The 17,044-nt window shown below is 42.0% G+C and overlaps 1 protein-coding gene and 1 long non-coding RNA gene across 13 annotated transcripts in view; one reads left to right on the forward strand and one right to left on the reverse strand.

The window, feature by feature from the left end:
* The window catches only part of LOC112547465 (uncharacterized), a 116,363-nt gene that overhangs the window by 72,415 nt on the left and 26,904 nt on the right, over nt 1–17,044 (forward strand). The window lies entirely within an intron of this gene.
* Nucleotides 1–17,044, reverse strand: part of TMEM108 (transmembrane protein 108) — a 270,991-nt gene that overhangs the window by 17,374 nt on the left and 236,573 nt on the right. For 8 of the 9 annotated variants that reach the window (XM_006133144.4, XM_006133142.4, XM_075921906.1 and 5 more), the window contains one exon: nt 6,982–8,100. In XM_006133144.4, coding sequence (XP_006133206.2) covers nt 6,982–8,100 — 1,119 coding nt within the window. Of the gene's footprint in view, nt 1–6,981; nt 8,101–14,929; nt 15,380–17,044 lie in introns of those variants that run through there. The other variant, XM_006133145.4, reaches the window with a different exon arrangement.

The raw sequence follows: 17,044 nt of genomic DNA on the forward strand, positions 1-17,044 counted from the left end.
CACCCTTGACAAAAGTCCTGCCTTTCAGAGGCAGATCTTCTCTTCCTTCCCTCTACAGCTCCTCTTACTGGTTCCTTCAATTGCTCAGTCCTGCCTTAGGCAACTAAGGTATTTAACATCTTAAAAGGGACCAGTGATCTAAGAATTTAAGATTAGATAAACTAGACTAGGAGCTGACTCAGAACACTATTTCCCCACTCCCTGTTTCCCAAAAAGGGAGAGAGACTTCATTCGGTTTATTTTGCATACTGTCTAGAGCTGTGAAAGCTTTTCATTGTAACACCACCCCGTGAAGATAACCTTAGCAAATCTCAGAAGGGTGGCAGTGTTAGTCTGTCACTTTAAAAACAGCTAGTCCTGTGGCACCTTAGACTTAGAAACAACACACATATATAAACAGTATCATGAGTTTTCATGGGCAAAACCTCCTTCAGATCAAGGTAATCTGAGGAAGTGGGTTTTGCCCTCAAAAGCTCATGATATTGATTGTGTGTTTGTTTTTCTTAGCAAATCTGTTAGTTCTAGTTTCAGAGGGATAGCAGTGTTAATCTGTGTCTGCAAAAGCAACAAGGAGTCCTTTGGCACCTTAGAGACTAACAGATTTATTAGGGCATTAGCTTTAGTTCTAGGTAATTCATTTTCCTGTACTATACAGCATTCCTTAATATCAAATTCTGGAGTGTGTCTTTTCTCAAAATTAGGAACCCACATCACCTTTCACCTATAGTCACCTCTGCATGGAGACTGTAATGAAGGGCTTTATATATTTGTTTGCAAACACCTTGGCTGTGTCTACACTGGGCCACTTATTCCGGAAAATCAGCCGCTTTTCCGGAATAAGCTGCGAGCTGTCTACACTGGCCCTTGAATTTCCGGAAAAGCAACGACGCTCTACTGTACAAAATCAGCTGCTATTCTGGAAAAACTATTCTGCTCCCGCTCGGGCATAAGTCCTTATTCCGGAACACTGTTCCGGAAAAGGGCCACTGTAGACAGCCCAGTAGTCTTTTCTGGAAAAAAGCCCCGATCGCGAAAATGGCAATCGGGGCTCTTTTCCAGAAAAGTGCGTCTACATTGGCCACAGACGCTTTTCCGGAAAAAGGGCTTTTCTGGAAAAGCAGCCTGCCAATGTAGACGCTCCTTTTCCGGAAAAACTGAAAACGGAATAGTATTCCGTTTTAAGCAGTTCCGGAAATTCATGCCAGTGTAGACACAGCTCTTGTGTCCTGAAGGTGGCAGCACTGTCTTTACTACACCGTATAACTAACTCCATCAAGTCATTTTGTAGCTTAGTTTCAGCACAAACTGTTCATTTCCACTGTGTCTAAGGATACATATGAGCATGTAGACAATGCTCCCCCTATTATGAAATGGCACAAGGGAGCCACAACAGGCTTTGCATCAGGAAAACATTATTCTTTTCATTTTACTCTGACAAGCAAAATAACTCAAGGGCAGTCATACACATTGTGCACAGTGTGTCTGGTTAGTTGCTTGAGAGATTTCCTTAGAAATACAATGGTAGCTGAGCAATGTGCAGAGTTAGCACTAATGATCTATGCATTGCTAATTTCCCTTCATCCGTGTAGTGAGATTTGAATCCCAGACCTGCTACTTGGCTGAATATTCAGTGCTGAAGAGCTCAAGTGACATTTGCATCCAGCAAGAAAAAGAGATGGTGGTGATTTTGTGTGCACAGGTGGTTAAATCTTCAGAGCAATAAAAAGAAAGTAAAGGGTCTCTGAACCGTTAGCCCAAGTAAAGTCTGAGAGAGCTGCACTGTGGAGAATCACTTCTGTCACAATATATAGATAATGTCTGACTCTTATTTAAAATGAATTGACTGCTGGAGGGCCAGTGCTGGAGACTAATTATCCATGCGGCAGGTACAGCTTGGGCAAGTTTCCTCATATTATCCCATTTATGTGCCTGGACCCTGCCACGGAGAGATCATCTTTCTGTGTGAGAAGGTTGTTCCTTCCTCATGCCCTTTACAGTTACTGACTTTCTGTTGAAGCTGAAATCAAGTGGGGGCAGATGCTGCAGGGGCCTTGGCAGGAGGACATCTGTACACTAAAAATTATCCAAAAGGAGGCTGCCAAATGACAAAAGTTATCTTGGTATAATTTTTCAAAAGCACTTCCATCCTATTTTAAAAACTGACTTAGGCCCGATGTACATGCAGTTTGTACCAGTATAGTTAAGAACATATGAGTAGCTACACTGGGTCAAGACCAAAGGTCCATCTAGCCCAGTATCCTGTCTTCTGACAGTTGCCAGTGCCAGAGGGAATTAACAGAACAGGTCTTCATCAAGTGATCCATTGCGCGTTGCCCATTCCCAGCTTTTGACAGAGGCTAGGGACACCATCCCTACCCATCCTGGCTAATAGTCATTAATGAACCTATCCTCCATGAATTTATGTAGTTTTTTTTTAAACCCCGTTAAAGTCTTGGTCTTCACAACATCTTCTGGCAAGGAGTTCCTCTATCATATTCTCTCCCCCCCCCCCCCCCGCCTTAGTCATCTCTTTTCCAAGCTGAAAAGTCCCAGTCTTACTAATCTATCCTCATATGGCAGCCATTCCAGACACCTAATCATTTTTGTTGCCCTTTTCTGAACTTTTTCCAATGCCAATATAACTTTTTTTTAAATGAGGTGACCACATCTGCACTTAGTGTTCAAGATGTGAGCATACGGTGGAGTTATAGAGGGACAATAAGATATCCTTTGCCTCATTATCTATCCCTTTCTTAATGATTCCCAACATTGTGTTTGCACTTTTTGCTGAAGCACGTTGAGTGGATATATTCAGACAGCTATCCACAATGACTCCAAGATCTCTCTCTTGAGTAGTAACAGCTAAGTTAGTCCCCATCATTTGTATGTACAGTTGGGATTATGGTTTTCCAATATGCATTACTTTGCATTTATCAACATTGAATTTCCTCTCCCATTTTGTTTCTATTCACCTAGTTTTGAGATCCTTTTGAAGCTCTTCACAGTTTCTTTATCCTTAAGTATCTTGAGCAGTTTTGTTTCCACTGCAAATTTTGTCACCTCACTGTTTATTCCTTTCTCCAGATCATTTATGAATATCATGAATGGGAGTGGTCCCAGTACAGACTTTGGAGGATACCATTCCTACCCTTTGTTTCCTATCTTTTAACTAGTTACCAATCCATAAGAAGGATCTTCCCTTTTATCCCATAACAACTTATTTACTTGAGTTTTTGGTAATGGACCCCGTCAATGGCTTTTTGGAAATCTAAGTATGCTATAGCCACTGGAGCCCCTTGTCCACATGTTTGTTGACCCCCCCCCCCTCAAAGAACTCCAGTAGATTAGTCAGACATGATTTCTCTTTATAAAAAACATGTTGACTCTCTCCCAACAAATTATGTTCAGATACCCTAATAGAATTGTCAGACATGTATGTCTACACTACCCCGCTAGTTCGAACTAGGAGGGTAATGTAGGCATACCGCACTTGCAAATGAAGCCCGGGATTTGAATTTCCCAGGCTTCATTTGCATAAGCGGGGCTCCGCCATTTTTAAAACCCCGTTCGTTCGAACCCTGTGCTGCACGGCTACACGGGGCACGAACTAGGTAGTTCGAACTAGGCTTCCTAGTTCGAACTACCGTTACTCCTCATTCCACAAGGAGTAACGGTAGTTCGAAATAGGAAGCCTAGTTCAAACTACCTAGTTCGTGCCCCGTGTAGCCGCGCGGCACAGGGTTCGAACAAGCGGGGTTTTAAAAATGGCGGAGCCCCGCTTATGCAAATGAAGCCCGGGAAATTCAAATCCCGGGCTTCATTTGCAAGTGCGGTATGCCTACATTACCCCGCTAGTTCGAACTAGCGGGGTAGTGTAGACATACCCTTATTTACTATAGTCTTAATCAGTTGGCCCAGTACTGAAGTCAGGCTTACTGGCCTGCAATTGCCAGGATCACCTCTAGAGCCCTTTTTAAAAGCTGGCATCACATTAGCTATCCTCTAGTCATTTGGTACAGAAGCTGACTGGGAGGTAGGGATGTGTTGTTTCTTTGCTATTATACAGGCATTAATGTATCAGTTGATCTCATAGTGGGGGTGCTAGCATAGTGAAGATAAAGGTGCATATATTGATATTTTATTTTCCTTTGCATAGGGAATAAGCTGTGCCAGAATATGCACTTTTCCATCACTATAACTACATCAACCATAGGGGGTCTGTATCACTTTTTTATATCAGTGTAGTTTACAAGAGCACAATTTTTGGTATGTAGATTGACGCCCAAATCTTCAAAGATATTTAGGTGCCTGATTTCAATGGAGTTAAGCTCCTAAACACCTTTGAGGATCTGGGCCTTAGGAGTCTAGATTTCATGAAAAGTCAATGGGACTCAGGCTCCTAAATCACTCTATACATTTGAGAACGTTACCCTCTGTTACTGATGTAGGCCAAATTAGTACAATATTTGACTGGTGAAATTACAGTTTATATAAGTGATGATAAAAATGTGCTTAAATACATTATATTATATTACAGTATGTGCTACAATAAAATGGTTTAAGAAACTACTGAGAAGCCCTCTAAAAATACTCTAGTTTTTGCTTAACATTAGCACTCAGTCACATCTTTTATCCAGGGCTTTAAAATACTTTTTGTGTGTGCGCTAGTTCAAGACCGATACTTACAAATATTTCCAAGTCCTGACAGAATTTCTCCTGGTCCACATAAGTTTTTCTTGCTTCAGCTGGTCATGATATATAGGCTCTTAAAAATCATATTTTTCTTATGCTCACTCACACACACTCTCTCTCTCTCTCTCTCTCCAATGCCAACATTATTTTAGCAATCAGGCAGAATTAAGCCCCGCACTACCAAATTTGTAATTAATAACAAAATTAAGTCTAAATGTAGCTTGACTATAACAGGGTTAACACTCAGGAACGATGGTCACTAACCATGTTTCATCCTTCCTGGCAGCCTACGCTCCTCTGTTTACATTCCTTTGTTTGACACACTTCTATTTGCATTTTCAATGGGCACACTTAACCATGCTTATGTGGAACCATGCCAGTTTGGTAAAACCTTCTTTTCAGCTCTGGGCCTTTTAGGGCACCACATAATGTATTGTCTCATATTGCTTATATCCTCCATTGTGCATGCTGTCAGGGCACCCTTTCCCTGGCTGAAATATTATTCATAGATTCCACAACCAGAAGGGACCAGTGTGATCATATAGTCTGATGTCCTGTATAACACAGACCATAGGACTGCCCAAAAAATAAGAGCAGATCATTTAGAAAAAAACATCCAATTTGATTTAAAATTTGCTAGTGATAGACAATCCATCAAGGCTGGCAAGTTGTTCCAATGGTTAATTATGATGGGATAACATTTTAGACTTTCCTAGAATGTACTGATATGGTTAGTTACTTAGTAGAAAGACAACTGGGATTGATAGAGTTTGGAATTGTGAGAGAGCTTTTTGGTGGATGTAGTTCCAACATGTTTGTTATAATTGAGTCTGAATAGAAGGTCACAAATTGGCTGTGGAAGCCTGGTTTGTACTTGTAGTGTAGACAGGGCTTTAGCAATGAATGTTTGGTATTGTCTGAAAACTAAGATTCCAAACTTAGGTTTATCTGATGTCTAGAGAACAATGTCGGAATTAAAGTGGAGAAAGAAAGAAAGCTAGTATCAGAATGATGTGATTTTTTTTAAAAAAAAAAAGTCTAATAGCTCACAAACTGCTTGTGATAACTGTCATGCTATTGAAAAGTGGGATTTCAGAAGATAGGTTTAAAAATCAGTATCAATTCAGGCCCTTTAATCCAGCAGTATCCTTAAGTTCTGGTCCAGGGCTGAACAGAAAAATTCCAGGACTTTGGACCAGCATAATTTTTCATCTCTGATTGAAAATATCTAAAATATAAGCCTGCTTTGCATTCCTACAATGCCCAGTGTGAGTGAGTGGGTGATTTATGATCCCCTCTAGCTAGGGGTGTAAATATCAATCAAACTAGCTAAGTGGTTAAACAATTAAAATTATATTGTTTAGCCAGTTAACTGTTGGTGGGCACATGGCAGCGAGAGGGGGGAAGTCTTACTGGGTATGGTAGGGCCATGTCCATAGCTGGGGTGCTTACTGGATAGCTGGTTAACCTTTTACATCCTTACCTCTAGTACGTGGCCACAGAGAGCTTAACTGACTTGCTGACTAATCCCAGGAAGGGAAGTTTGCCTTTAGCTCAGGCAATGCTGTTGCTAGAGGCATGCCGGGCCTGGGACAACTGCCCTCTCCATCCCAGGCCCTGCCTCTTCCTGCCCCTGCGCCACTCCTGCCCCACCCCTACTCCACTGCCTCTTCCTTCTGAGTGACATGGCCCAGGAGATTAGTGGGGGGGGCCTGGCGCTGACAGCAGGGGTTACACTCACCAGTGATGGTGAGAAGCAGAGTTACCCAGCCCCAGCTCTCTCCACTCTACGGACTCCCAGCTGTGTCGCTCCACTTCCCCCCCTGTGGGTGAGTATGGGGTGGTTCCACCCTTTCCCCCAAGTGACATAGCTGAGAGCCAGACAGATCATTCAGCTTCCCACCACTGCTGGGAAGTGCAGGAGCGAGCCCATCCCCTGCTGCTGGCACCAGCCCCCCCTCCCATTAATCCTCTGAGCTGCCCTGGATCATGCAGGACCCTCCAAAGCCCAGAGCCTGGGGCAGTTGCCGCGAACTGTCCAGTGGATGGGACAGCTTTAAGCTCAAGTGCTGAGCTTGTAGGTTGGAGGTGAGAGTCCAGTGTTCTAGTCTTGGTTACTTGTATCTCAGAATGTGAAAATTATCTAAAAATTATTTGCTGTCTACCTTTATATGAATGTGTTATACTGTTCTGCAAATGCTAAGCTCCCCAGCCAGTACTTGCACTACAGGGCTTGCACACACCTTGTATCTCAAGAAAGAAAGAAAAGAAGAAAAGCAATTAACTCACAACATGAAGATATAGGTACACTGATAGCCAGAATGATCCAGGCAATGTCCACCTTGGTGAGACAAATAGTTGCTCTGTGCTGGGGCTTATCCCCCTCAGTGACATGGGAAATATTCCCTGGCATGCCCGGCTTCCAGGTTCCAGCAGGCACCAGTCTGTTCAGGAAGTTTCCTGTTGCTGTGGAACCAGCTGTTGAAATGGAGCTGGCCAGCCTAGTGGTGGGTGCTGTGGAGAGAGCACTGTTGGATAAAGTAGCATTATTCACCGTGGTATGCTGGGTCAGGGATGTTCCTTTAGCCTTTCCCATTGTAGGTGATGAAATGTTGACCTCAAAGCTGGTCTGCACTGAATGGCCTGCTATCGTTGCAGTTCCAGGGCTGGCAAACAAAGGTACATTTGTACCTGGACTCAAGGTTACCCACGAGTTATTTTTGCTCAGGATATCCCCTATATAAAAATGTGTGGGTTTAAAAGGCACGGACACGGGTTTGGGATCAGTTGATGGGCCAGCTGTTGGGGTGGTAAGATCTGCTTGCTGCATAACTAGCCATGTTCCGTTTACCTGCTCTGCTTTTTTAAGGCCTTCTGAGGTGTTGCTGTGGAGTGAAGAGCTTGAGTCTGTAGTAGTTGCTGGCCCAGTACTATTGGGATCATTGGAGGCTGTACTCTCGGGGGGCTGAAATGGGTGGTTAGTGAATGGGCGCCTCAGATTAGGAAAAGGAGAATGCAGTGCTGTCTTTAGGTAAGGCTCTGTAGATTCTGTGAAGTTGCCTTTGAAAATCTGAAATATTTTCCCCTTGGGGCGAGTCTGTCCTGAATACAAAGCACTCTGGTTGTATAAATGATATGTTTCCTTTTGGCCACCGTGATGGGTGCTGGTTGCTTGCTTCTGGTCAATGGAAGGGGCAGACGTCTGCGTTGGGTGAGTTGAACGAAGAGTTGAATGAGTAGTTGTGGGAACAGGTCCTATGATATGATTGCCTTTGTGTCGAGGTGTTGTCCCCATGGCTGTGATAGTGGTAGTGTCTGGCAGGAGGCCCTGAGATGACGATACACCGGGAGACAGTATCTGAACAGCAAACACCAGCTCTTCTGTCAGTGCCAAGATCAGTAGAACACCTTGAGGAAAGGACAGAGAAAGGTACTGAAATGAAAATCACAGAGACAGACAGACTGAAATCCGTACGACTGTGTAGTCATGCTTTCCTTACTCAAGCTGTTATGGTATTTTACAAGCTAGTTCACTATAATTTGTCTGGATGGCATACACTATGTAAAAAGATTGCAATGAGACCCTCAGGAAGATAGCACAGCATAATAAAGTTACAGTGCAGCAGAAAAGTTCATAACTAGCTTTCATCTTCATCTCCTCCATTAAGCAATCAATAAGGGGTGAGTGTCAACAGGCTCTAAAAGCCCTAGTTCTGACTGAGGGAGGATTCTCCAGTGCAGGAACTCAAGAAGGCAGCTGTAAGGTTGACTTCTGAGGAACTTCTCACAAGCCCTATCACAGAGGCAAAGTGCAGGGCTGGGTATAGGAGAGATGTGTATTGGACAGGGTGGAGCATGTAGATTCCAGGGCATGCTGCCACCCATAGAGTCGCCTGTGGAGGGTGCTATAAATGAGCTACTCTAATTCCTGGTGCAGCCCAGAGTCTGGAGATGCAAAGGTAGTTTAAAGCCCCATTAATCTGCCTCCTCGTAGGCTGCAAGATCTGTGGTAGACATGTGGTAGAAGGGAGAACAGGCATTCCTCAAAACTCCTAACATATACATATGGTTGAGGCGATGGGAAGAGTTCTTCAAAAAGATGAAAATGAGAAGGTGCACAGAGGGAGCTGGTGGGGCGGGATCCCTCCCCTGCCCCCACGTGTCCAGTGTGCTTGGCAAATAGAAGTTTTAGAGTGTATCACTATAAGGTTGCAATTAAAACAACATTTTCAGTTTCTTTTTGCTCACAAGGCCCCTCCCAACAGCTGTACCCCATTGTTGTGAGTCTTCTGGGGTTGATTGCTAAACATCAGTAGTGATTTAGGGTGTGTTTGCTTTTAGGTGCCCAGCTGGAGATGCCTTAAAGAGTTCTGAGTTTTGAGTGGTTCGATTTTCTGCACTCTCTCACAATCTGCTCTCTTCAAGGTCTCAAAAGTTGGGCACAGGAAAATTGGGGCTCCCAAATCACTGGTCATGTTTGAAAATCTTGCCTTTTATCTACCATGTCAGAAGTGCAAAACACTCAAATGCTGTCACCTGGGCAAATTCAGAAGCTACCATTGTCAGGCTTTCAGTTTGGACCCAGTACAATCAAACCTGTTTTAACATTTATATGGCTGTTAGAATTTTCATTTCCTCTGCTTTTCATGTGGAATTTGGGGGAAGGGAGTGTTGGCTTACACCCTTCCTCTTCCTACTCCCCCATAAATGACTGTTAGCTTGTGAAGAGTGCCAGATTCACAACACTGGCATGGTGAATTCTTCTGTTTATCTCTAATCCAGATAACAGTAACAGTACAAGCATCTACCCAGTTCTGCTGATGTACCTTTACATCACTACAGGTTGCAGAACCACACTCATGCCGTGTCATTTGCATTGTGGATATCTGCCTACTAGACATGCGCTGAAAAACCAATTCATTTTAAAGAGGCCATTGGCCACCAGTAGATGGCAGTACTAAACTGGTCTGCATTAGAACCAGTGTTTTGTTTTTTTTTTTTGGAGGGGAAAGTCTCCATAGTCTAACCAACCTACTGAGCTAAGTATTTTCTACTTAATACTAAGTTAAACAGAAAATAATACGTTAAACAGAACCTCCACCCCAAACAACCATCAAAGGAATGGCACTTCTTCTCCTATCCTACCACACAAGTTGATCATAAGTCATATAGTTTAGAACTGCCTCATTGCAGTTTCTCACCCTAATCTGCTTTAGCCCCTACTCATGCACTTTCAGATATGCATGGCTGTGTATCCAGGAGATCAACAAATTGACTTGATAATACAATGTATTGTATTAGACCAATGCATTTGATGAAGTGTTTGTTACTCACGAAAACTTATGCCTAAATAAATCTGTATGTCTTCAAGGTGCCACAGGGCTCCTTGGTTTTGCAGATACGGACTAACCTGGCTACCCCTTTGAGACAATGCATAAGGCTGTAATACAAATCACTCAGGAGGTTTTAGTGACTGACAGCGAGATTAGTGAATGCTTTTCACTTCTGAAATAAAGTAAATAAATAAACTTCACAGATAAGCCACAAACTGCCATCTTGCTCTTTTCCACAAATCAGAAAGAATGTGCTCTAGCAAGACATTTGGTCAAAGTGAAAATAAACTACTGTAGATCAATGAGATGCTTCCAACAGAGAGGAATACCCATGGAGCACAATTCAATGAAATGCAGAGAAATTTTTCTGACAGCACATGTTCTGAGGTCAAGGCAGTCCAGTGATTGTATGTCTAAAACTTCATGCCAAGACAAGTAGCTACAGGATAACAATTTAAAAGAGGGAAGAATAAAGATTTGTTTTGGATGCTGGAGATATTTCATAAAAATGAAGAGTCAATGCTCTGAATACATAAGGTGAAGTGTATTATGACAATCTGAGGAGTTATATAACTCTTGGTGACAACTTTCTGCCGCACCCTCGCCTGTACAGAAATCATCCTCCATGGATTGTTTTTCAGGATTTTCTTTAGTTTGTAACAAAGGACACAGTTGCCAGTTATGCTGTATACAATGGCCTTCTTCTCCAAAAACATACACCCCTGTCTATTAAGCTAATTATGAATCAATGTTGCCTGACATTAGGATTTATAACCTTTGTAGCCAAGTCAGTGGCTGTGACAGAACTGATACTTGGTGTCTGTACCCATTGACTTCCTAAAATGGGATTCAGACAATATGATGCATCGCAATGATCAGCCCCCCCCACTCATGGGAATCCATACACTAAAATGTTCATTAAAACTACAGGTAGGGCTACACGGCAGCTTGAAGTGTGCCTCCCAGCCCAGGTAGATGAAAACACATGCACACACGTTATACTCTGGCTAGTGCACTAAAAACAGCAGTGTGGCTGGTGCGGCAAGGAGATGACTTGGGCTGGCCAACTAAGTATAAGCTTGTCTTACTCCCTGGGTCTGTACTTGGCCCATGTCACAAGAGTCACATTCAGGATGGGTGAAAGACTTCACTGGGCCCTGGGCAAGAGGTGAGGGATTTGGCTCTGGGCCCCACTGGAAGGGACAGAGTCTCAGGCAGAAGGGGTGGAGCTGGGTGGCAAGGCCTCCCCAATCCAACCCTCAGCACCACCCAGACTGTGTTGTTCTGGGCTCCGGTGGCCATTTAAAGTGCACAGGGCTCTAGCTGCTGCTGTTACAGTGGTGGTGACCTGGAGCCCCAGGCACTTTTAAATTGCTAGCGCCCAAGGCACCTGCCCTGTCTGCAGCCCTGTTCAGACTGCTAACCTGAGTCATGTCTATCTGCCTCGGAGGGAGGGTATGTTTCCAGCTGCAATGTAGACATATCCTAAATGTCCCCTCCTATTTGCCATACCACAGACCTGAACGCCATGGACTTTGTCACTGTGGACACGAACCATTATTTTATCAAGGTCAGATGCATGGTACGTACAATTGCATCTACACACACTGCTAAAATATTGAAGACTGCTTTGAGTATGAACATACGACACCAAAACTAGACGGTAGTGTCCCTGTGCAGAAATGAAAGCTACTATTTATGAGCTGTGACAAAAGAAAGCAGTCAACAAAACTAGAGCATGAAAGTGAGGTTATATTTTTGAGGGGAGGATATGTTTGAAAGCACAAAATGCAGTCATACACTGAACTCCCATTGACTTTCACAAGGTGTAAATCGGGATAGATTCTGTCCCTATAATTTTCAGATGCTCAGACAGAAAGTTATCAAACCATAGCTTAATGAGGACTCACTCTGGATTTTAGCAGCTATTCATGATTAAGTGGGAAAAATAGGTCATCTTTACTGATAGTCCATCTCTTCTATGTAAGACACTTAAAAAAAACATTGAGGCAACTTACACAAGGCCTCCAGTATTTTTAGATGTGAGGTTATGCATAATATAATTTTAATGTAAGGAAAGATCAGTTGGAAGAATGTGATGTTACCCTAACATGACAACTGAGGAGAGTCCTGACAAATCTGAAAAATAATTACTTGAAGGCACAAAATTTGTTTAAATATACATTTTGAATATGCTATTATCTTGAAAGGTGCTGGAGCATTTAGGTCCTGGTCCTATAAAGATTTAAGCACATGTATTTCTATGCACATGATAAGGCTCATTTGACTGCTCACATATGTAAAAAAGTAAGCAGGTGCATACAGGTATCTTGCATATGAAGCAGCCTGAGGAAACCAGGGACTGGAAATCCACATAACCAATTCCTGTTTTCTTTTTGCACTCTTCATGCTCAGAAATGGCCAGATGTAAGTTTCATATATAAAACTTCAGCTCTGGAGCATAATTTGATGGTTCTGTTAAAACCCCCTGAAGCCTAACAATGTTGATGGATCTCGTCTCTTGGCAGTGTGAACAGCATCACTGTGTTCTTTGCACAACACTCTTTGTAACACATTGCTCTAACTAGTTGAGTGACACAATTAAGTCACTCAACTATGAAAAATAGTGGAGTAAAAGTATATGTAGATGAAACCAATGTGCATTTAAGAGTCTTTACCAAGATTCAGTGCATTCAGTGGACCAAATATTGATAAATCCTCAATGCAGAAGGCCAAATTTATACTTACTCAAGCTCAGCCTGCTTCCTCCCATGGAAAAACTCACAGGAAGAGATAAAGGAGCATGTTTACTTTATATTTGTGTGGAAGAATGGCATTCCTCTAGAGCAGAGGTCTGTGCCTGGGGCTCATGATGCCAACTGCTGTCAAGGGGTTGTGATCACCCTGTTTTTTCCCCATTACTAGGTGAGGGAGGCCCAGACTAAATTCTAGGAAGTAAGATGGGGATCCTGGAGAGCCACTGTTCTGGAGCGTCTTCTGAATACTTTCATAGAGGGGAAGTAATACCCTGCCTTCTCCCCGTCAGAAGAAGCTGGGGGTTCAGTCCCTGGAATTCCTAGCTCTTTTGATATCTAAGCTGCTAGATCTCTTCAGCCTCCATTCTCTTGGTACTCTCTCCTGGCTTCATGTTAGCACAGCTCTGGTGGAGCCATGCTAATATGGTTCCTGTGCTGTCCATTGTCCCTGCAAACCCATCTTAAGAGTACTCTATTACATGGAGGATTGGGGCTCTGCGAAAGTGTTAATACAGCCTGAGGCTGCACAAGACATTTTACTAGCAGTAAGCAGTACGTACCTTCTTCAAAAGTAAAGAACAGCTTATTAACCATACATGAGTGTCTGAGCACTTTACTGGAGTCAGCTCACACTTAGATGGAATCTTTAGACAACAAAATGTTATACAAACTTCAGTGGGCTTTAGACTAAAGCCTAATTGGACAGGAAAGTTTTGAGCCCCATGTTAACATTTTTCATGGTGAATGATTATCCACAAAGAGTTCACAAATCTGGAAGCAAAGATTCTCATTCTGGCCCTCCACCTTAGACCAAGCAGCAGAACAAACGGAGCCTCATTGAGCCATGCTTGAAAAACATTTTTGTTGTGGGAAATCAGGAATGTTCGCTCAGATTGCTTTGGGCAAATGAAGCAAAAGGAACAGCTCTACAAACAGGAATGTGAAGAGCCCCAATACACTACGAAACCATATAGTGGGGTATATGTATGCCTGGGCAGAATACAGTGTGCGTCAACCTTACTGTGCCTCTAACATTCTTGAATTCCTACATGATAGTGAAGGCAGCACTCAGAAAAAAATGTTTAAAACATCTGAAATAACGCATTTGGTAGTGAGAGCCTTTTTGCATTATCCTCGTATCTTGTCACATGCATTTCAGCTAACAACTACAACAAAAGTAGCAAAACTTTTAAAATATGGAAACTGTTGTACCCCAGTAAGATTATATTACTTTTGTTGATGTAACTGTAACATATTTTGATATGTTTTATTGTTTACATGCTGCATGAATACTTCAAATAAGTGATAGGATCGCCATATAAACAATGTAGAATTACATTTGTACAAGCAAAGGGTTAAATAATTTCATTTACCCTAAGCCATGGAGGAATTGACCACACAAAAAAGTAGACTACTTCCACATGAGCTGTTTTTCTTCACACCATCTTACATGAAATCTGAAATATCTTTATGCAATATCTCTCAAGTGTTACAAGTTATTTTCTAATTTCTTCAGTATGTTGGTCAGCAGAGAGGGGGAATGCAATTAATATTTTATGTTTTTCTCTGTGAATTGAACCTCTACTTTTGTATTCAAGGTCTGATTAAAATCTATGATGTATGAAACACCGGGAATAACAAAGGAATACAATTAATTTAACAGCAATATAATCAAATAATCTGAACAGAAGTTTTAGAAATCACATATAGAAACAAAGAGCAACCAGAAGACAATGGACAGAGTAGGAAAATGTAAGTATCCGCTGTAGAGTTTACACAAAGCAACTATGCCAAGCCCTTTAACAATTTAAATTAATATTTCCATCAAAGGCTTCAAGTCAGTCTATTCCATAAGCAAAAATTAATTTTAGATTTGCAAGCGATATAAACAATAGATATTACAAAAAGACTAATATTAGGAAGAGCTACAGAACAGGCAGCTTCTCATTCATTTTCATGCTGCACAGAAAGGCAGAGAGATACTATCGTAAATAAGTGCTTTAGAAATGCTATAAATACCCATTAATTTAAATACATGCAGACTTCTGACCCTTATGAAAATGATCACTGACAATCTACTACCACAGTAATTACTGAGGAGAAAAATAAAAGATGACTTTTATGTGATTGTATTAGGGAATCACTTACCTGAAAATATCATTTGGACTTGTCAGCAGTCATCCTCACCTGCTCACATCATGTACACTTGGAAGCCTCATATTTCAATATTAAAAAAAAAGCTGCTACCATCTCATAGTGAATGATCTAGTTCTGCTGAGGAGTTTGCTGTTAAATGTTGGAATTCCTTTGGAGGAATGAAGACAGACACAGACTAGGGAGGCGTGTCTTGCAGCGATGTAAAATAAAGAGCGTGTGCTCCTTTATGAAATACCTTTGCAAATGTAAAGAATGCTTATTATTATTGAGCCATTTGCTTTCTCAGCAAGCAGACTGAATGGCTGGCTGGTATTCCAGCTTGCCTTTCCATCATGTCAAATACAGTGTGTCTGGCACTGTTCTATTCAAATGCTACACAGAATCACAGGCTGTTCTAGTTTGCTGAGAACAAAACAGCAACAAGCTTCACAGCTGCATGTCCTTGTGAGACTGTCTATTGCTGTTTCAAGGCAATGCCCTTGCTCTGATATATCATTTAGCTTTAAGCATGCAAATGGATCTTACAAACCTAGCTCCTGATTCTATACCTATAAGAATAGTTACACCTTCATTTGATTATTTATAGGACTATTAAAATTCTTGTCAGAGAAAAATATGAAAAATGAAATGCTGATCCTATTATTTTTCTCTCCTCACAGTCAAAACACCTCACATTATTGTCTTTGTTGATAAGCTTATGATTTATATTTTATCACTTTCATATTTTTAAATACTGAAAACACAGATCAACCTCCTGATTTTTAATGCCAACTTGGTAATATTCTTTTCCCCATGTTACTTGAGCAGTAAGAATTGGTGAATGGAAGAATCCCCTGAAGCAGCACAAATGTTGGCCTACTTTCACATATAAGCTAAGTGTTTCCCCCAAAAGAATCAGGAATAAAATTTGGCTCTTGGTCAGTGTGCACCTAGTTGGGTCTCAGTCATGAGATAATCCTAGCCAGTCAAAGTCCGGATATAGAGTCTCAGGCTGGGTCTAGACTACATCCCTCTTTTGACAGAGGGATGTAAATTAGACACTTGGAAATTGCAAATAAAGTGGGGATTTAAATATCCCATGCTTCATTTGCATAATCATGTAGTGGCGCTCTTTCGAAAAACTGTAATCTAGATGTAGTTCTTTCAAAAACGGCAGGCTTTTTTGAAAGATCCTGTACTCCTGAGGATCACAGGATCTTTCGAAAAGGCCTGCCGTTTTCGAAAGAACCACGTCTAGACCGTGGTTTTACTTTCAAAAGTGCGCTTTTTCGAAAGAGCGCCATTACATGATTATGCAAATGAAGCATGGGATATTTAAATCCCTGCTTCATTTGCAATTTCGAAGTGTCTAATTTACATCCTTCTGTCGAAAGAAGGATGTAATCTAGACACAGCCTAAGTCATTACTCACTTGCTGTGGATGCTGGAATAGCTCAAGCAGTTTGCTTTCCTCAGTTTCCTTAGAAAATTAATTCTTGCTGTTTTGGGAGAGGAAGAAATTTGGAACAGTAGGCACTGAGTGCACATAATAAAATTTATTCTGCACATAAATGAGAAAAAAATAGAGGGAATATTGCCGCTGAGTCTAATGTTATGTGAGATCATGTTCAGCTGAAGTGGGACAGTTGATCCAAAAATAAAGGGGAGGCAGGATCTGAAGTGAAAACTGATACACCCATGGATTTTCTTAAGCCTGCTTGGTCCTGGAGTACCTGTGTGACCCTGTTTAGGAAGTTGAGATGAATGGAAGTGGCTGACTGCCCTTGTAATCTCTCTCTTTTCACTTATACGGGGTCCTGTCTCAGAGATGGAGCTGAGAAGTGTGGTGGTGGTTGAGGTCTGATGTACCTTTTTGAAATTCCTGGAACATGGAGGTTCAGGGACCTCAGTGCAGACCTTGAGACCTTCAGTGTGTGTAGTCTCCTGTCCGCCTACTCCAAAAATAGCGAGCAGCCTTCAAAAGGGAAGTCAGGGATAGACTACTGGATCTCCTAAAGGCGTCCCAACAACTACAGCCAACAGCACCATCTCATGGTGACAATGGAGGCAAGTGTCCTGGCTACCATGTCTAGTGTGTACAGTGCCCCCTGTAGAGAGGCTCTAACA

The sequence above is a fragment of the Pelodiscus sinensis genome, chromosome 2 (assembly GCF_049634645.1).
Source record: "Pelodiscus sinensis isolate JC-2024 chromosome 2, ASM4963464v1, whole genome shotgun sequence".
NCBI lineage: Eukaryota > Metazoa > Chordata > Testudines > Trionychidae > Pelodiscus > Pelodiscus sinensis.